Source organism: Callospermophilus lateralis, chromosome 2 (assembly GCF_048772815.1).
Source record: "Callospermophilus lateralis isolate mCalLat2 chromosome 2, mCalLat2.hap1, whole genome shotgun sequence".
NCBI classification, from domain to species: domain Eukaryota; kingdom Metazoa; phylum Chordata; class Mammalia; order Rodentia; family Sciuridae; genus Callospermophilus; species Callospermophilus lateralis.
Window position 1 is genome coordinate 37,710,002 of NC_135306.1, and position 17,077 is coordinate 37,727,078.

At 41.7% G+C, this 17,077-nt stretch overlaps 1 protein-coding gene across 1 annotated transcript in view; it reads left to right on the plus strand.

Annotated features, from left to right (window-relative positions):
* The first annotated feature begins 503 nt into the window (after window positions 1–503).
* Dcaf12 (DDB1 and CUL4 associated factor 12) overlaps window positions 504–17,077 on the plus strand; it is a 34,421-nt gene continuing 17,847 nt past the window's right edge. The window contains exons 1-2 of the mRNA XM_076845900.2: window positions 504–894; window positions 1,989–2,243. Of these exons, the coding sequence (XP_076702015.1) occupies window positions 817–894; window positions 1,989–2,243 (333 nt within the window). The 5' untranslated portion in view covers window positions 504–816. The remainder of the gene's footprint in view (window positions 895–1,988; window positions 2,244–17,077) is intronic.

A 17,077-nucleotide genomic window follows, 5' to 3' on the forward strand; every position in this document is an offset into this window, starting at 1 on the left:
GGTGGCCAAGGCTGATTGTGCAGTGCAGGTTCTCGGCGGTGGGAAAGTCTAGCCACGCTGTCTTGGCTTCCAAGGCAAGTCCCACCATGAGGAAGTGGGTGGGATGGGGTGTGCACCTGCCCTTCAATATCCAATCCTAGGCGTCCCGCAGTGTGACAGTTTGGGAGAAACGTGCGGTGCTGGGTGCTAGGTGCTAGGTGGGAGGTAACCTGAGTAACGGTAAGGACGTGTGCTGGGAGGGATTCCGTCCCTGAGCAGGGCTGGTGGTCTTCATTTCCGGATGCGGACTGATGGGCGGGCTGGGGTCCGAGGTCCGCGGCCAAAAGCCAGATTCCTTTGGCCCCAGCTGGTCCATCGCCCAAGACCGCCAAACAACCGTTGGAAAGGGGAAGGCGGAAGCTCGGCAACAGCTACGAATTTTCCACGGAGCCCTAAATCCCGCCCCTCTCGTGCGTGCAGCGTCTCTGCGGCGACGCGCCGCCAAGTGCGGCTGCGCAAGGGTGACGGAGCGCGGGCGAAGGGGGGAGGGGGTGTTTTGGTTCTTGCCGCTCGCCGTCCTTTCCAGAGTCGGTCGTCTGAAATCTGTTTTTTACCTTTCCTTCCCCCTTCCTATTCCCCTTCCCAACCCCGAATCTCCCTTCCTCCTTTCCTTCTGTCCGCCTCCCTTTTTTCTACTGCCGCCCCGGGTCCGGGCCATTTTCCGGGCCGGGCGCACTACAGCGCGCGGCCCCGGGGCCCAGTATATGACCGGCTCTCCTGCTACCCCTCGCTTCCCCCGCCCCATGTGGCTGCGGGGCCGCGGCGGCGCTGCCCACTATGGCTCGGAAAGCAGTTAGCAGGAAGCGGAAAGCACCTGTCTCTCCAGGAGCTGGGAGCGACGCTCAGGGTCCGCAGGTGAGGGTTTTGAAACCGGGATCTGGGCGTTGAGACTGAGGCACCAAGACGTGATTAGGGTCTGCAGATCCAAGGACAGGAATCTGGGTCCAAGGTCCGTAGTCCGAGGCGGGACAAGACCTGGGCCTGGACCTGCGGTCATGGCCAGTCCCTCAGGACCTCATTGGAGAGCAAATAGTCTAGAGGCAAGGGGGAACTCAGAAGTGGGACCTTCCTTAGGAGGCAGGAGCCAGGAATAGGGCCTGAGGAGAAACCGGAATCATGATTCTGGAGGAAGAGAAAATATAAGTCATGAGGAATCGGAAACAAAATCAAACTCCCAGAAATTAATGAGAGGGAGAGGGAAGTCCACCTTCCAGCGGCATAGTGAAGCAGGCCGATTGCTACCTTCATTGAGGAAATAGTGTCACTAAGGATATCCACGCCTGAGCTGGGCTTCTGGCACTTGGACCCCTAGAAGAAACAGTAGTTACCTGGTGTCATCCCAACACCGTACTCTTGGCGAGGGGCGGGGGGGGGGGGTGCTTCTTGAACTTGGATTCGGACTCTAATTTCCCCATCCGCCTACCCCGTTGGTAATTTGATTTTTCGAATTCTACAACTGCCTGGAGCGCGGGCGTAATGATAGAGGAGCCGCCATTGATAGCACATCCCTGGAAGACCTGGGACCCAGTCTGGCTACTTGAGCTACACCCTCCATGTTCCGTGGGGAATACAGGCTAAGAGGGAGAAGGGGGCTGGGTAGAGATGCAGTCCAGGTGGGTATGGGAACCACTAGTCCTCTCCTTTGCTCTCAAGGATAGGTAAAGAATATTTGAATCCTTCACTCCCAGAAGGTCTAGTAAACCTTTTTTTTTTTTTTTTTCAGTTCTTTTCTACTTCCATTATAGGTTTAACTATGAGCAACATCATTTCGCTGCTGTAAGAGTTAAACTGAACTTTCTGAACTGAGGTCCTTGTTCTTTTATATTCGTTTTTCTGTTGTATGTAAATTCTGCAGGATGAGTTTTTGGTTATTTTGCTCTAATACAATAGGATCTCTTGTTCAGAAGAAAGGTAGACAAAGTCCTGATTTCTAATGTTACTTTTCATAGTTTGGCTGGGATCACTCGATTCACAAGAGGAAAAGACTTCCCCCAGTGAAGAGATCATTGGTGTACTACCTGAAGAACCGGGAAGTCAGGCTACAGAATGAAACCAACTACTCTAGAGTGTTGCATGGATATGCAGCACAGCAACTTCCCAGTCTCCTGAAGGAGAGAGAGTTTCACCTTGGGACCCTCAATAAAGTGTTTGCATCTCAATGGTTGAATCATAGGCAAGTGGTGTGTGGCACAAAATGCAACACGGTAAGTGTCTGGAGGGGAAAACTTTATCCTAGTTCTTGAATATATATCTCTGCATGCTCCAGAACCTCTCACTGCTCATTTTCCCCATTAGTTTCTTTTGGAAAGGAACTCCCTTAACTCTCCTTTCCATGCCCTCCTGTTGACCACTTCCTCTCTTTCTGCTCTTTTTCTCGGAACTTCTGCATCTTCTGACGTCTTCAAAATAATACGGCTGTTTTTATATATATATATATATATATATATATATATATATATATATTTTTTTTTTTTTTTTTTCAGTTGGAGTTGGATACAATACTTTTATTTTATTTATTTTTATGTGGTGCTGAGGATCGAACCTAGAGCCTCACACTTGTAGGTGAGTGCTCTACCATTGAGCCACAACGCCAGCCCTTTTTTTTTTTTTTTAATTTTTTTTTTTTTTAGTTGTAGTTGGACACGATATCTTATTCAGTTATTTTTTTATGTGGTGCTGAGGATCAAACCCAGCGCCTTGCTACCACTGAGCCCCAGCCCCAAAATAACACTTCTTTAAGCTTCCTAATCCTCTATATATAATGCATCTTCTAGAGTTGAGGTTTTGGTTTTGATTTTGGTACTGGGGATTGAACCAGGGGCACACAAGCTATATTCCAATCTTTTTTATTTTTTTGTTTTGAGATAGGGTCTCACTAGGTTTCTGAGGCTGGCCTCAAACTTGTGATCCTCCTGCATCAGCTTCCTGAGTGTCTGGGATTATAGGTATGTGCCATCACACATATCCAAGGGGAGTAATTTTAAAGAGAGTGACAGTTATAAGGTAGGCATGGTGGTGCACTCCTGTAATCCCAGTGGCTGAAGCAGGAGGATCACAGGTTTGAAGCCAGCCTCAGCAACTTTGAGATGCTGTAGACAATCTAGTGAGACCCTGTCTTAAAATTTAAAAAAGAGGGCTGGGAATGTGGCTCAGTGGTTGAGTGCCCCTGGGTTCAATTTGTGGTAACAAAAAAAAAAAAAAAAAAAAAAGAAAGAAAGAGAGAGAGAGAGATAGACAGTTACAAATGAAGGGGAAAATTTATCAGTAAGCTATGTAACCAACACAATTTTAGCAAGGATAAAATAAATCAAATAGTGAATACGATTGGAACCGAAGACTACAAATGGCACAATGTCAGAGGAATGGCAAGTGAGAAGAGGGAGGACCTGGAGGTGGGTAATGACTAGGACCAGCCGCTCCCTCCATTTTCACTTCACCCTGTGTGAATAGGCATGTAGTGTCATAATGGCTGAGTAAATTTACACTAAAGCTAAACACATATGGGGTCAATCGAAAGAGAGAAGGATCCTGTAGATCAAGAAAATCTTAAGTTTTAGGTGAAGTATTTGTTTATAAAAGGCAAAATATTAATTTATTTATTTATTTATTTATTTTTTTTTTTTAAATATTTATTTTTCAGTTTTTGGTTGACACAACATCTTTATTTTATTTGTATGTGGTGCCGAGGATCGAACCCAGCGGCCCTCGCATGCCAGACGAGCGCGTTACCGCTTGAGCCACATCCCCAGCCCATTAATTTATTTTTTTTTAACTGGGGATTGAACTCAGGGGGACTCGATCACTGAGACATGTCTCCAGCCCTATTTTGTATCTTATTTAGAGACAGGGTCTCACTAAGTTTCTTAGCACCTCAATTTTGCTGAGGCTGGCTTTGAACTAATGAACCTCCTGCCTCAACTGCCCGAGCTGCTGGGATTGTAGGCGCGCACCACTGCACCCAACTAAATTTAAACAGTTTTGAGGAAGGAAGTAATACCATGGTGGTTGGGGCCAAGTTTTCATTTCCTTTTCTGTTGAAAGATGCTTGTCTTATACAGAAGCCCTCCAAAACTAAATAGTAGTAGCAAGCCTCCACAAAGCTTCCCATTTCTTAGTTTCTCAGCTTGCCCACTGATGGCTTGAGAATTGTCATCATTGTCACTTGGAGTGGAAAAAGAATTTCCTGCTTGGAAGGGTTCTTTCTACTCCTTACACATGCACCATAGTGTTTTTCCCAGCAGTATTGCTGAATTGTAATCTGAGTTAACATCAAAATCTCTTGTTTCTTGAATTTATTGACACTGTTTTGAAGGTGAGCCTGTTAAGTGATAATTTAACTTAATACCTACCTCTAGTATTTTTCTTTGCATAGCTTCCAGAACCAAAGAAGAGAACCAGCAACACTGCTTTTCTAGAGTATCTAGTGAAAGGTATCACTATTTATGAGAGAGATTGAGGTTCTATTATGACAAGTTTTAGTTGTCTATAAGAGAGTTGGACTGAATCAGGTTATAGAAGCCCTTGAATATCTAGCTAAGATTTTACTCCTTTTGGAGTGGGGAGGCAGTGGCTCAGTGATTTCTAGTGGGGAGTGATGGAGTTGGAGTAATGCATCCAGGAGAGCAAAAACAGGAGGCTTAGTGCCATGGTGTATACCATGAGAGGTAATGAAGGGCCAAATTAGGCAAGTGACAAGGAGAGGATGGGGAGGAGAGATTTAAGAGGTTAAATCTGTAGGTGATGATGTGCTCAGACAATCTGGAGGAAGAAGTCAAAATTAATACTGATGTATTGAACCTGGGGAACTGGAAAGATGGCAGGGTGAGTATTAAGGAGCAGATTGAGAGAAGGTGGAGTTTGGTTTTATGCTTTCTGTCTATTAGTTGAAATTTGAGAAAGGGTAGGAAGTTAGTGGTTTGGGAGTCGTTCATCATATAGCAGGGATTATTGAAATTATTATAGGGGAGAAGGCACTCTTAATACTTCAGTCCCATATACTTTCTTAAATTGCAAAATTTTTATTATGTGTATATTTTCTGGGCAGGATTATGGGGGCTGGTTTGGGAAGCAAGTCTTAATTTTTATTAGATTTTCAAAGGGAGGACTGAGTCAGAAATGATTAAGAGCCTTTGATAAGGAAAGAGGAGCTAGATACAGAATCTTAGGGAACACCTACATTTACAGGACAAAAACAGAACTGCTACAAAAGAAACAGGGAACTCAGGAAAACAGAGTACGGAAAAGAATAAGAAAGGAGGATGTTTGCAGGGGTCTTGGCTTATGAAGGGTATGGCATATATAGTTTAAATTATTTAATTGAATGTAATTATTTATTTCTTTTATACTGGGGGTTGAACCAGGGGTGTATTGCCACTCAGCTACATCCCCCAGATCCCCAGCCTTTTTTTTTTTTTTTTAAGTGGTGTTGTTGCTGAACATTGAACCCCGGGCTTCATACATATGACACAAGTACTTGACCACTGAGCCACATTCCCAGCCCCATACCTTTTTATTTTTTATTTAGAGAAAAGGTCTTGCTAAGTTGCTGAAGATCTCACTAAGTTGTTGAGGTTGGCTTCAAACTTTGGATCTCCTGCCTTAGCCTCTTTGGTAGCAGAATTACAGGTGTGTGTCACCACACCCTGGTGAGGTATTTAGCTTTATTTTTATTTATTTATTTTCCCATGTGGTATTTAGCTTTAGATATGAATTTTCCATCATAAATGCCCTCTAGCCAAAGATTCCAGGGACCCTCCTGTTGTAGAATAAGATATATTTGCTCTTTCCAGAGAGAGAGAAACCTAAACCATAAGGAAAGGAAGGGGACTTTCAGAGGTTGTTAGAAAGAACTTAAACTTGGGACTTATGTAGGTGTGTGGGGGAAGTCTTGAGGAAATAAAACTCTTGGCTCCAGATCAGATACTGTTAGGAAGTGCTTTGGCAGGGACAAGATTCCTTTGTTTGAATCTTAATCTTGTCTAGAGGGTGGTTAAAGCTGGAATTGGTAATGATGAAGCAGTCATTTTTATTAGCCAGATTTGACCATTCTATGGTTTACACAATGTTCATGTTTCAATCTCTGTTCAGATTTGGTACAAGTGACCTTATATGAGAGCCGAGGTAGTTGTTCAGTGATTGAGTGATCACCTAGCATTCATGAGACCCTGGGTTTGATCCCCAGTACTGCAAAAAAAGAAAAAAAGAGAAAAAAAAAAGGTGAGCGGGGAGAGCCTGGCATGGTGGTGCACACCCGTAATTTCAGTAACTCCGGAGGCTGAGGCAGGAAGATCACAGGTTCAGACAAAGCATTAGCAGCTTAGCAAGGCTCTCAGCAATTTATCAAGACCCTGTCTCAAAAAGGGTTGGGGGTGTGACTCAATGGTTAAGTGCGCTTGGGTTTAATCCCTGGTACCTAAAAAATAGAAAGATAGGGTCATCTTCTCTGGTGCTGGTGTTTGTGAAATTCTTTATTTTCACCATGACATGAAATCCTAGCTAAAAGTATCAGACTAACTCTCTGGTGTCAGGGCTGCTTTCTTTTTGTGTGTGTGTGTGGTGCTGGGGAGTGAACTCAGGGCCTTGTGCATGTGAGGCAAGCACTCTACCAACTGAGCTATATCCCCAGCCCTGCTTTTTTCTATTATAATATTATGTCCTTGAATTTACATATTCAGATTCCTGAAATCCTAAAGGCAGAATATAAAACTCACCTTGATACTCAGGAAAGCAAAGTATGATTACATGTAGGAGATTAATTGTGTTCTGGCCAGATTTTACTCATTTCACCTTGTCTTACTATTTTATTTTCCCAGAAGGATTTTTTTCTTCCTCTTTTCCCTCCTCCCTCCCTCCCTCCCTTCCTCCTTCCTTGCTTCCTACATACATACGTACCTGGGATTGAACCCTGGGGTGCTTTACCACTGAACCACATCTTCAGCCCTTTTATTTTCTGTCTAGAAGAGATGCTCAGGTTTATCCCAGAATTAATCTTTATCGTATATTCAGAGTATTTGACTATATTGAGAGGAAGAATTTCATAGGTGAAAGTAATTGAATTGCCCATGTTGGCAAGTTCCTTTTGCTGGGGCACATATGCAGAAGTGTTTCTAAGGTGGAAATAACTGGCAGTATTTCATAAACCTTAAGGTTCTGTGCAAAGTTAATTCATGTAGTTAAGCTTTAGGAAGAGCAGGAGTAAGAATGATTTTATGCCTCTTATTTGTGATTATACTTGTTTTTTCCTGCTCCTTTTTTTTGTCTCTGTCTTTGAGAGGGCATTGCTTGGATTAGTGGATTAGCACAGTGGACCTGAGAAATCCTGTTTAGGGTAGTGCTTGACAGAATTTGGGTTACCCTCTTTCTATATATGAGGAAATTAATGGTTGAGGATGTTAGGGCCTGCCAGGTGCAGTGGCCCATGCTTGTAATCCCAGCAACTCTATAGGCTGAGACAGAAGGATTGTAAATTTGAGGTCAGCATCAGCAATTTAGTAAGACCCTGTCTCAAAATAATGAAAGGACTGGTAGTGTGGCTCAGTGGTAAAGGGCCTCTGGTTTCAATCCCCAATACTGGGGCAGAGGGGCTGGGGATGTGGCTCAAGCGGTAGCGCACTTGCCTGGCATGCGTGCGGCCCGGTTCGATCCTCAGCACCACATACATACAAAGATGTTGTGACTGCCAAATACTAAAAAATAAATATTAAAATTCTCTCTCTCTCTCTCTCTCTCTCTCTCTCTCTCCCTCTCTCCCTCTCTCCCTCTCTCTCTCACTCTCTCTTAAAAAAAAAAAAATACTGGGGCAGAAAAGTGGGGAATGTTAGGGCCTGAGCAACCCTAGCATAGAGTTGATTGAAGATTTTATTTAGGTCAGCTTTTCTAAACAAGAATGTTGATGGTGTTTGGGACACATGTTCTTGTCTGGAACTTAACCATATTGCAGGATGTTTCACATACCTAACTTCTGCTCTGTAGAGTTGAGAAATATGCACATCCCCCGTTATTGTGACAGGCATGCATACATACACACAAGTAAACATGCATGCATTTTAAAACATTTACGCTTCCAGGTAACGACCAGTGTAGAATTTGAAATGATCTGAGTGATCAGATCTATAGTCAGGTCAAGTCTGTTTGAAGCTTGCAACACTGGGCAGTGAGCAGAGGAGGAACATGAACCTTGTACTTGTAACTTTTTTTCCTAGCTGGATCTTTGATAGGCATTACAGTTAGAGAAGACAGGTTTTATTTCTCAAGCTACCAGAAGAACTGTTTTCTATGGGAATGAGATCAGAACCTAGATCTGGTACAATATGAGAGTTTAGGGTCTTGAAGTGTAGCTCAGATAAAACACAGCTGCTTAGCATGTATAATCTCTGGGTTTCAATTCCCAGCATTGGGGGCAGGGGTTGAGCTAGATGTGGTAGTATACTCCTCTGATCCCAGTGACTTAGAAGGCTGAGGCAGGAGTATTGCAAGTTTAAGGCCAACCTGGGCAACTTGGCAAGCAAGACTCTGATTCAGAAAGGGTTGGGATGTAGCTCAGTGGTAGAGAGATTCCCTGGCATGCACAAAGCCCTGAATTTAATGTGCAACATTGCATAAAAAACAAATAAACAAAAAGAACAAAACTGTGTTGGAGTTTGAAAATATTTTTTTATTTTTTTTAGTTGTAGATGGACACAATATCTTTGTTTATTTATTTATTATATGGTAATGAGGATCGCACCCAGCACTTCATGCATTCGAGGCAAGTGCTCAACCACTGAGCTACAACCCCAGCCCCTGAAAATATTCTTTAATCTCCTGTTTAAATTAATTCTGCAAGATGATGAGGTACAGCCAAAGCATACACCTGTATTCCCAGCAACTTGTGAGGCTGAGACAGAGCCAACCTCAGCAATTTAGCAAGGCCGTAAGCAACTTAGTGAAATCCTATCTCAGAATAAAAAATGGAAAGGGCTGGGGTTGTAGCTCAGTAGTAAATTGCCTCCGGGTTAAATCTCCAATGCCCCCAAAAAAGGAGAGGAAGTGCCAGTTTTTCCTTTACAAGGCCTAGAACTACATCATATGTACTATATGGGTCTTGTCTTCTGCTTAGCTTACCTGGAATATAATACATAGCCACATACAAATTTAATTATGATGTAAATGGCTTTATCACTTCTACAAACCATGAGTGCTTCTAGGAAGAAGGATTCATTCATTGGTGAAGTATTCAGAGTTGATCTCCTAGGGAGGAAAATGGTTGGTTAGAAGGAAACAGGTGGTCCATGGAAACTACCAGAAATGTTATGGGACTCTGAATGGACTTGACTGATGCAGGGCAAAATCTGTAGGGAAAAAGAGAATGTAACTGGGAATTGGATGGCAAGGGCTAATTAAATCTTTCAGTTATTTTGTGGAAACCAGGACTTTGCTCATGCTGGGCAAGCGCTCTATCATTGAACGATATCTCAAATCCTTTTTTAAATTTATTTTGAGACAAGTTCTCCCTACATTGTCCAGGCTGGCCTGTAACCTGTGACCCTTTTTTCTCAGTCACTAAGGTAACTAGGATTATAAGCACATACCACTGTATCTGGTCTGAATCACTCTTGAGGTTCCCCCCGACTTTTTTGCCTTTGATTCATTCTAGCTTTTATTAATAAATAATCCTATTAATCTCTATTCTTTACATGCTTGACAGTATGATGCTTGATGAATTTAGGGTCTATTCCTGCACAGCCCTGAAACTTTGGGGGATGAGCAAAAATAAGATCAGAGCTTTGTTGGGAGGTACTTTAATAGAACCTGTAGAAAGTTTTGTTACTGTTTTGTGTGTTTTATACTGGGGATTATATCAACAGTCTTTCACATGCTAAGCAAGCACTCTACTCAGACTGAGTTCACCCCTAGCCTAAGTTGGGGAAAGTTAATGAGACAGTTAATATTTACTTGAGTTGGATCCTGCTTCCTTTGGACCAGTGTCCTGCACTATACCCTCCAGGCCCAGTTACTTGAAATGCCATATCATCAAAGGAAAAAAAGTTCTAGGAGGTAATAAACATGGCTCCTTTTACCTACATTTTAAATTAATGTATCTTTGATTTCCAAGGGTAAATACCTCTGTTTCCCAAGCATAACTCACGAATCCCTAGCATCATAAACACTTGAGGTGTGTGTTTAAAATGCAGACTCCTAGCCCAAGCACCGCAGCTGGTGCCTGTACTCCCAGCCACCCAGAGGCTGAGGCTTGAGGATCATAAGTTCGAGGCAAGTCTGCACAACTTAGTGAGACCCTGTCTCAAAATTTAAAAAACAAAAAGGGTTAGGGATGTATCTCAAAGGTAGAATACTTCTGGATTTAATCTTCATTACCCAGCTGAGCATGGTGGTGCACACCTATAATTGCAGGAACTTGGAAAGTTGAGGCATAGAATGGCAAGTTTGAGTCTAGATAGACTGTTTGAATAAAAAGAAAGGGGCATCAAGCACAGTGGTACATGCCTATATTCCCAGTGGCTAAAGGAGGCTGAGGCAGGAGGATCACAAGTTCTAAAGCTTCACAACTTAATAAGAACCTGTTTTAAAAAACAGACAAAGTGGGGGGGCTGGGGATGTGGCTCAAGCGGTAGGGCGCTTGCCTGGAATGCATGCGGTCCAGGTTCGTTCGATCCTCAGCACCACATACAAACAAAGATGTTGTGTCCGCCGAAAACTAAAAAATAAATATTAATAATTTTCTCTCTCTCTCTCTCTCTCTCTCTCTCTCTCTCTCTCTCTCTCTCTCCCTCTCTCTCTCCCTCCCTCCCTCCCTCCCTCCCCCCCCCTCACTCTCTCTTTAAAGAAAAAAAAAAACAGACAAAGAGGGGCTGGGGTCATGGCTTAGCAGTAGAGCGCTCTCCTGGCATGTGCAAGGCCCTGGGTTTGATCCTCAACACCACATAAAAATAAATAAACAAAGGTATTGTGTGTACAACTAAAAAATAAATATTCAAAAAAAAAAAAAAAAAACAGACAAAAGGGCTTGGAATGGGGCTCAGTAGTTAAGTACCCCTGGGTTCAATCCCCAACACCAAAAGCAAAACAAAACAAAAGGCAGATTCCTGGGGCTGGTTGTACCTCAGTAGTACAATGCTTGCCTAGCATGTGTGAAACCCAGAATTTGATCCCAGAACTATAAAAAAAAATCCTTTGAAAAATATTCATATATACATGTTTATGTATGTAAATCTGCAGGAAAAATTGGGAAATGATGCAGTTTCTGGTCCCTACCTCTGTACTGATGCAGGGTTTCCTTCTTTGAGACCTAGGAATTGACTTTTTGATTTTTTAGAGGGAGGAGCATATTGGTGATTAAACCCAGAGCCTCAAGCTTGCTATATCCCAGCCCTTTTTTATTATATTTTTCAGGCAGGGTCTTCTAAATTGCCCATTCTGGCCTTGAACTTGTTTGTTATTTGAGACAGGGTGTTGCTAAATTGCTGAGGCTGGCTTTGGCAATCCTCCAGGATCAACCTCCCAAGCTGCTGGGATTATAGGTGTGCACTGCTGTGCCTGGTGTGAATTTGTGATCCTTCTACCTTAGCTTTCCCAGTAGTTTAGGATTATAGGCTTGTGCCATATTGCCTGACTAAGGAGTCTTTTGGAGGGAGGTACAGGGATACTAGGGATTGAAACCAAGAGTGATTTACCACTGAGTTACATTCCCTAGACCTTTTTGTTATTTTTACTTATTTATTTATTTTTAAAATAGGGTCTTGCTAAGGCTGGTCTCAAATTTACAGTCCTCTTGTCACAGCCTCCAAAATCCCTGGGATTATAGGCATGTGTGTCCACATCCAGTTTGAAGACTTTTTTTTTTTTTTAATATTTATTTTTTAGTTTTAGGTGAACACAGTATCTTTATTTTACTTTTATGTGGTGCTGAGGATTGAACTCAGTGCCTCACGCATGCCACGAGAGCACGCTACTACTTGAGCCATATCATCCCCAGCCTTACTTTTTTTTTTTTTTTTAAATAAGATAGTTGTTGAACAATATAGTAATTATGGTAGATCAAGTCCCCATGGTTTTATGCAGGCATTAAAATAATCATAACAACTCTATTGTGCAAGGCATTTCATATTAAATGAAATGAGATATAAAATTTTATCTCTGCTTTACTATATGCATGTAGTTAAGCACTAAACCAGGAACCTTGACATATGAAAATTTTTTAAAGAGAATTTTTTTCTTGTATTTTATTATTATTTTGTTTTTGTTGTTGTTGTTTGGTGATACTGAGGATTGAACCAAGATCCTTGCACATACTAGGGAAGCACTCTACCACTAGGCTGTGTCCTCAGGCCATATTTTGAGATGGGCTCAAATTAAAATTAGTTGTCCAGGCTGGCCTCAAACTTGCAGTCTTCCTGCCTCAGTCTGCCTAATAGCTAGGAATATAGACGTGTCCCACCATGGCCATCTGGAATTATGTTTTAAAGAGTTCTTTTTGTTTTTGTTTTTCTTAATACTATAGCATAAGGAACTTTCTAAAAAAATGTTCTTTTTATGCCTTTTGTCAGGGGGCTACCAACGATCGAATCCAGCCCTTTTTGTCTTTTGAGACAGGGTTTCGCTAAGTTACTTAGGACCTCAGCCTCCAGAGTCTCTGCGACTACAGGTGTGTCATTGTGCCAGCTCACACCATCATTCTTAAAGTTTGTAAAATAGTTGTGTGACATATCCAAACTCCTATAGTATACCACTAGTTCATCAATGTTGCACAGTAGTTAAAACTGTTTACCCAGCTGGGTACAGTGGTGCATACTTAAACTTCTGGCTTCATTGGAGGTTGAGGCAGGAGGATAACTTGAGCCCAGGGTTTTTTTTTTGTTTTTTTTTTTTTTTTAAGAGAGAGAGAGAATTTTAATACTTATTTATTTTTTTTAGTTTTCGGCGGACACAACATCTTTGTTTGTATGTGGTGCTGAGGATCGAACCCGGGCTGCACGCATGCCAGGCGAGCGTGCTACCTCTTGAGCCATATCCCCAGCCCCGAGCCCAGGGGTTTAAGGCCAACCTGGGTAATACAGTGATACCCTCTCTCTTAAGGGGGGGAAAAAAAAAAAAAGGAAGGAAGAAAACTTATTCTTACCCATCATTGCATCATTATTTCCTTAGGAACTGCAAAATAAAGGTTTTTTATTTATTTATTTTTGTACTGGAAATTTAACCTAAGAGTATTTTACCTTTGAGCTATATCCTCAGCCCCCCCTTTTTTAATATTTATTTTTTAGTTGTAATTGGACACATAACCTTGATTTTATTTATTTATTTTTACGTGGTGCTGAGGATTGAACCCAGGACCTCGCATGTGCTAGGCAAGCGCTCTACCACTGAGCCACAACCCCAGCCCTTTTTAAATTTATTTTTTTATTTTTATTTTTGGTACTGTGGCTTGGGGGTTGAACTTGGCACTCAATCACTGAGCCACATCCCCAGTCCTGTTTTGTTTTATTTAGAGACAGGATCTCAGTAAGATGCTTAGTGCCTTGCTTTTGCTGAAGGTGACTTTGAACTGAACTCGCAATCCTCCTGCCTCAGCCTCTCATACTGCTAGGATTACAGGTGTGCGTCACCGAGCCCGGCTCCTTTTTTAATTTTTTGAGACAGGGTCTTGCTAAATTGCTAAGGGCCTCGATGAATTGCTGAGGCTGGTCTTGAATTCAGGATCCTCCTGCCTCAGCCTCTAAAGTTGCTGGGATTACAGGTGTGCCCCATTGCACCCAGCTTATTTTTGATTTTTGATACATATCATCTGAACATTTTCTCTTGTATTTCTTGGTCTTGACTCTCTCCTTCTGCTCGTTCTCATTTTCTTCATTTGCAAGGGGCATGGATTCATCTACTTTGATGATAGTTGTCTTTTCTTTCACTAACTTTTAACATTAAGGCCACCTGCCTTTTATTGTCTGACTGAAGTATAACTTATTTTAATGTCTGAGTGAGCTGCACAGATTTGCTTTCCTTTCTCTGTTAGGCTCCATTCTAAAATACTCTTGAGTTTTAGAAACTTTGTGAGGCTCTCTTTTTTCCCTGTACTGGGGGTTGAACCCAGGGCTTCCTGCATCCTAGGCAAGCACTCAACTCCCAAGCTACATCTGAGACATTTTTAAAATTTTTTTTTGAGACAGCATCTCAATAAGTTGTTCAGACTAGCCCCAAATGTGTAATTTTCCTGCTTAAGTCTCCTGAAAACTGAGATTACAGGTGTGTACCACCAAACCTGGCTGCCATTCTTATTTTTTTTCATTCATTTGTTTTGTTTTGTTTTACTGTAGATTGAGCCCAGGTACACTATTTCACTGAGCCGTTATTACTAGACCTTTTATTTTATTTATTTTGAGACAGGGTCTTATAAGATGCTAAGGGTCTCACTGAATTGCTGAAGTTGGCCTTGAACTTGGGATCCTCCTTTGTCAGCCCCCCACATTGCTGGGATTACAGGTGTCCATGACTGTACCTGCCTCCCTCCCGCCCCCCCACCTTTTTTTTTTAAAGCTATTTTGGCTTTGAGGATAGCATTTACATGTGTATTCATACCTATACATGCATGCAGAGATGTACTCATTATCCTTATATCTTCCTGAGCAAACAGTCTTTGGTTGATTTTTCCCTGTCCTAGAATGTAAATACAAGGAGTCTGAGTCTCAGGCTTACCTGCCATGCTACAAATTTCTGGCAGGGTTCCCAATAGGTTAATGTAGAGCAGCCCAATTCTGGAACATGTTAAAGTAGCTGCATAAGGCCTTGGCTCCTTGTCACAGAATAAAGAGTGATTCTGGGGCTGGGATTGTGGCTCAGCGGTAGAGCACTCCCTAGCACGTGTGAGGCCCTGGGTTCGATCCTCAGCACCACATAAAAATAAATAAATTAAAGTTTTTTTTTAAAAAAGTGATTTCTGTAGCATTTCAACTGTATTTCTGTTCCTTGAAAAAGTAGGAAGGCTCTATTCACATGATACTTGCTCATTCCTCTGTAATTCCGAGAGGGGATAAATTCTTATTTTCCTGATCCATCTGAAGACCCAACTATTCTCTGTTTTTCTTTTCTTCTTTCTTTTTGTGTTTTTTTTTTCTTTGCTTTTTTTTTTTTTTTTTGTCTGGTTACTAGGGATAGAACCCAGGGTTGCTCTACCACTGAGTGCATTCCTAACCCTTTTATTTTTTTATTTTGAGATAAGATCTAGCTAAGTTGCTGAGGCTCAAATTTGAGATCCTTTTAAGTTGCTGGTATTATAGGTGTGCCATCATGTCTAGCCAAGTCTTTATAATTTTTTTTTTAAAGAATTTTTTAATATTTATTTTTTAGTTTTCGGCAGACACAACATCTTTGTTTGTATGTGGTGCTGAGGATCGAACCCGGGCCGCACGCATGCCAGGCGAGCGCGCTACCGCTTAAGCCACATCCCCAGCCCCAATAATTTTTTTAAAATATTTTAGTTTTTTTTTACTTAGGTGGACACATTATATTTTTTATTTTTATGTGGGGTTAAGGGTCAAACCCAGTGCCCTGCGCATGCCAGGTGAGCGCGTTACCGCTTGAGCCACATCCCCAGCCCAATATAATTTTTTTTTTAATATTTATTTTTTAGGTGTAGATGGATACAATACAATGTCTTTATTTTTATGTGGTGCTGAGGTCCAACCCAGGTCCTGCCCGTGCTAGGCGAGCACTCTACCTCTGAGCCACAATCCCAGCCCAATCCTTTATAATTTTTTAAGGCCTCTTTAGCAACTTGTAAATTTTATTTTTTTAATTTTAATTTTGTAGTGTTGGGCATTGAATCCAGAACTCATACATCCTAGGGAAGCACTACCACTGAGCTATACCTAGTCTCATACAATATATTGTTACTAAATTTTACAGATACAAAATGAGATTCAGAAAGGTTGGTTAAGGGATTGCCCAAGATGACATAACTAATTGGTAACCAGTCTAAAATTCCAGCCTAGATCTCATCCAGGAGATCTGTATGCCTATAATTCTAACTACTTGGGATGTAGGAGTGCCAGCCTCAGCAATTTAGTGAGACTATGTCAAAATAAATTTTTTTTTTTTTAAAGAGAGAGTGAGAGAGGAGAGAGAGAGAATTTTTTTTTAATATTTATTTTTTAGTTATCAGCGGACACAACATCTTTGTTTGTACGTGGTGCTGAGAATTGAACCCGGGCCGCACGCATGCCAGGCGAGCGCGCTACCACTTGAGCCACATCCCCAGCCCCAAAATAAATTTTAAAAGCTGGTTTAATCCCCATACCAAAACAAAAACGAACCTAGATCTCTCCCAGCTTCAGAATTGAACTGATTGAACTTAGAACTTTCTTGGAATAAATAACCTTTTCTCCTCACCCATTGTGGATAGCAGAAATTGAGTCCACATTAAAGTAAAAGAAATGGACAAAAATAGTTCTAAAGTTTTAGCCATTCCTCAGATTCTACAGGAGAAATTTATATTTTTTCCAGGTTGTAAGTTACAGTTTACATTTGAGTCTTTTGTTGTTGTTGTTATTATATTTTTTAGTTGTAGATGAACGCAATACTTTTTAAAATATATGTGGTGCAGAGGATCGAACCCAGTGCTTCACACAAGCCAGGCAGGTGCTGTACCATTGAGTTACAACTCCAGTCCCTTTACTTGAGTTTTATTACACTCACCCACTGTCTTCTGTGTTACAGAGCAGATTCTCTTTTTAAAGTCAGTGCTCAAACTTCACTGTGCCTAGCAACCCTATTAAGCTACAGATTCTGATTTACATAGATCTGGGGAGGCCTGAGAGTCTGAATTTCTAACGAGTTCTCAAATGTTTCTTTTTTCCTTTTTGAGATAGGGGGCTGTTTTGCCCAGTTTGACCCCTGATCCTCCTACCTCAACCTCCTGAGTAGCTGGGACTCTAGTCATCAAGGACCACCACATCCAGCTTCATGTGTTCTTTTTTTTTTTTTTAGTTGTTGATGGACCTTTATTTTATTATTTATTTATATGTGGTGCTGAGAATTGAACCCAGTCCCTCAC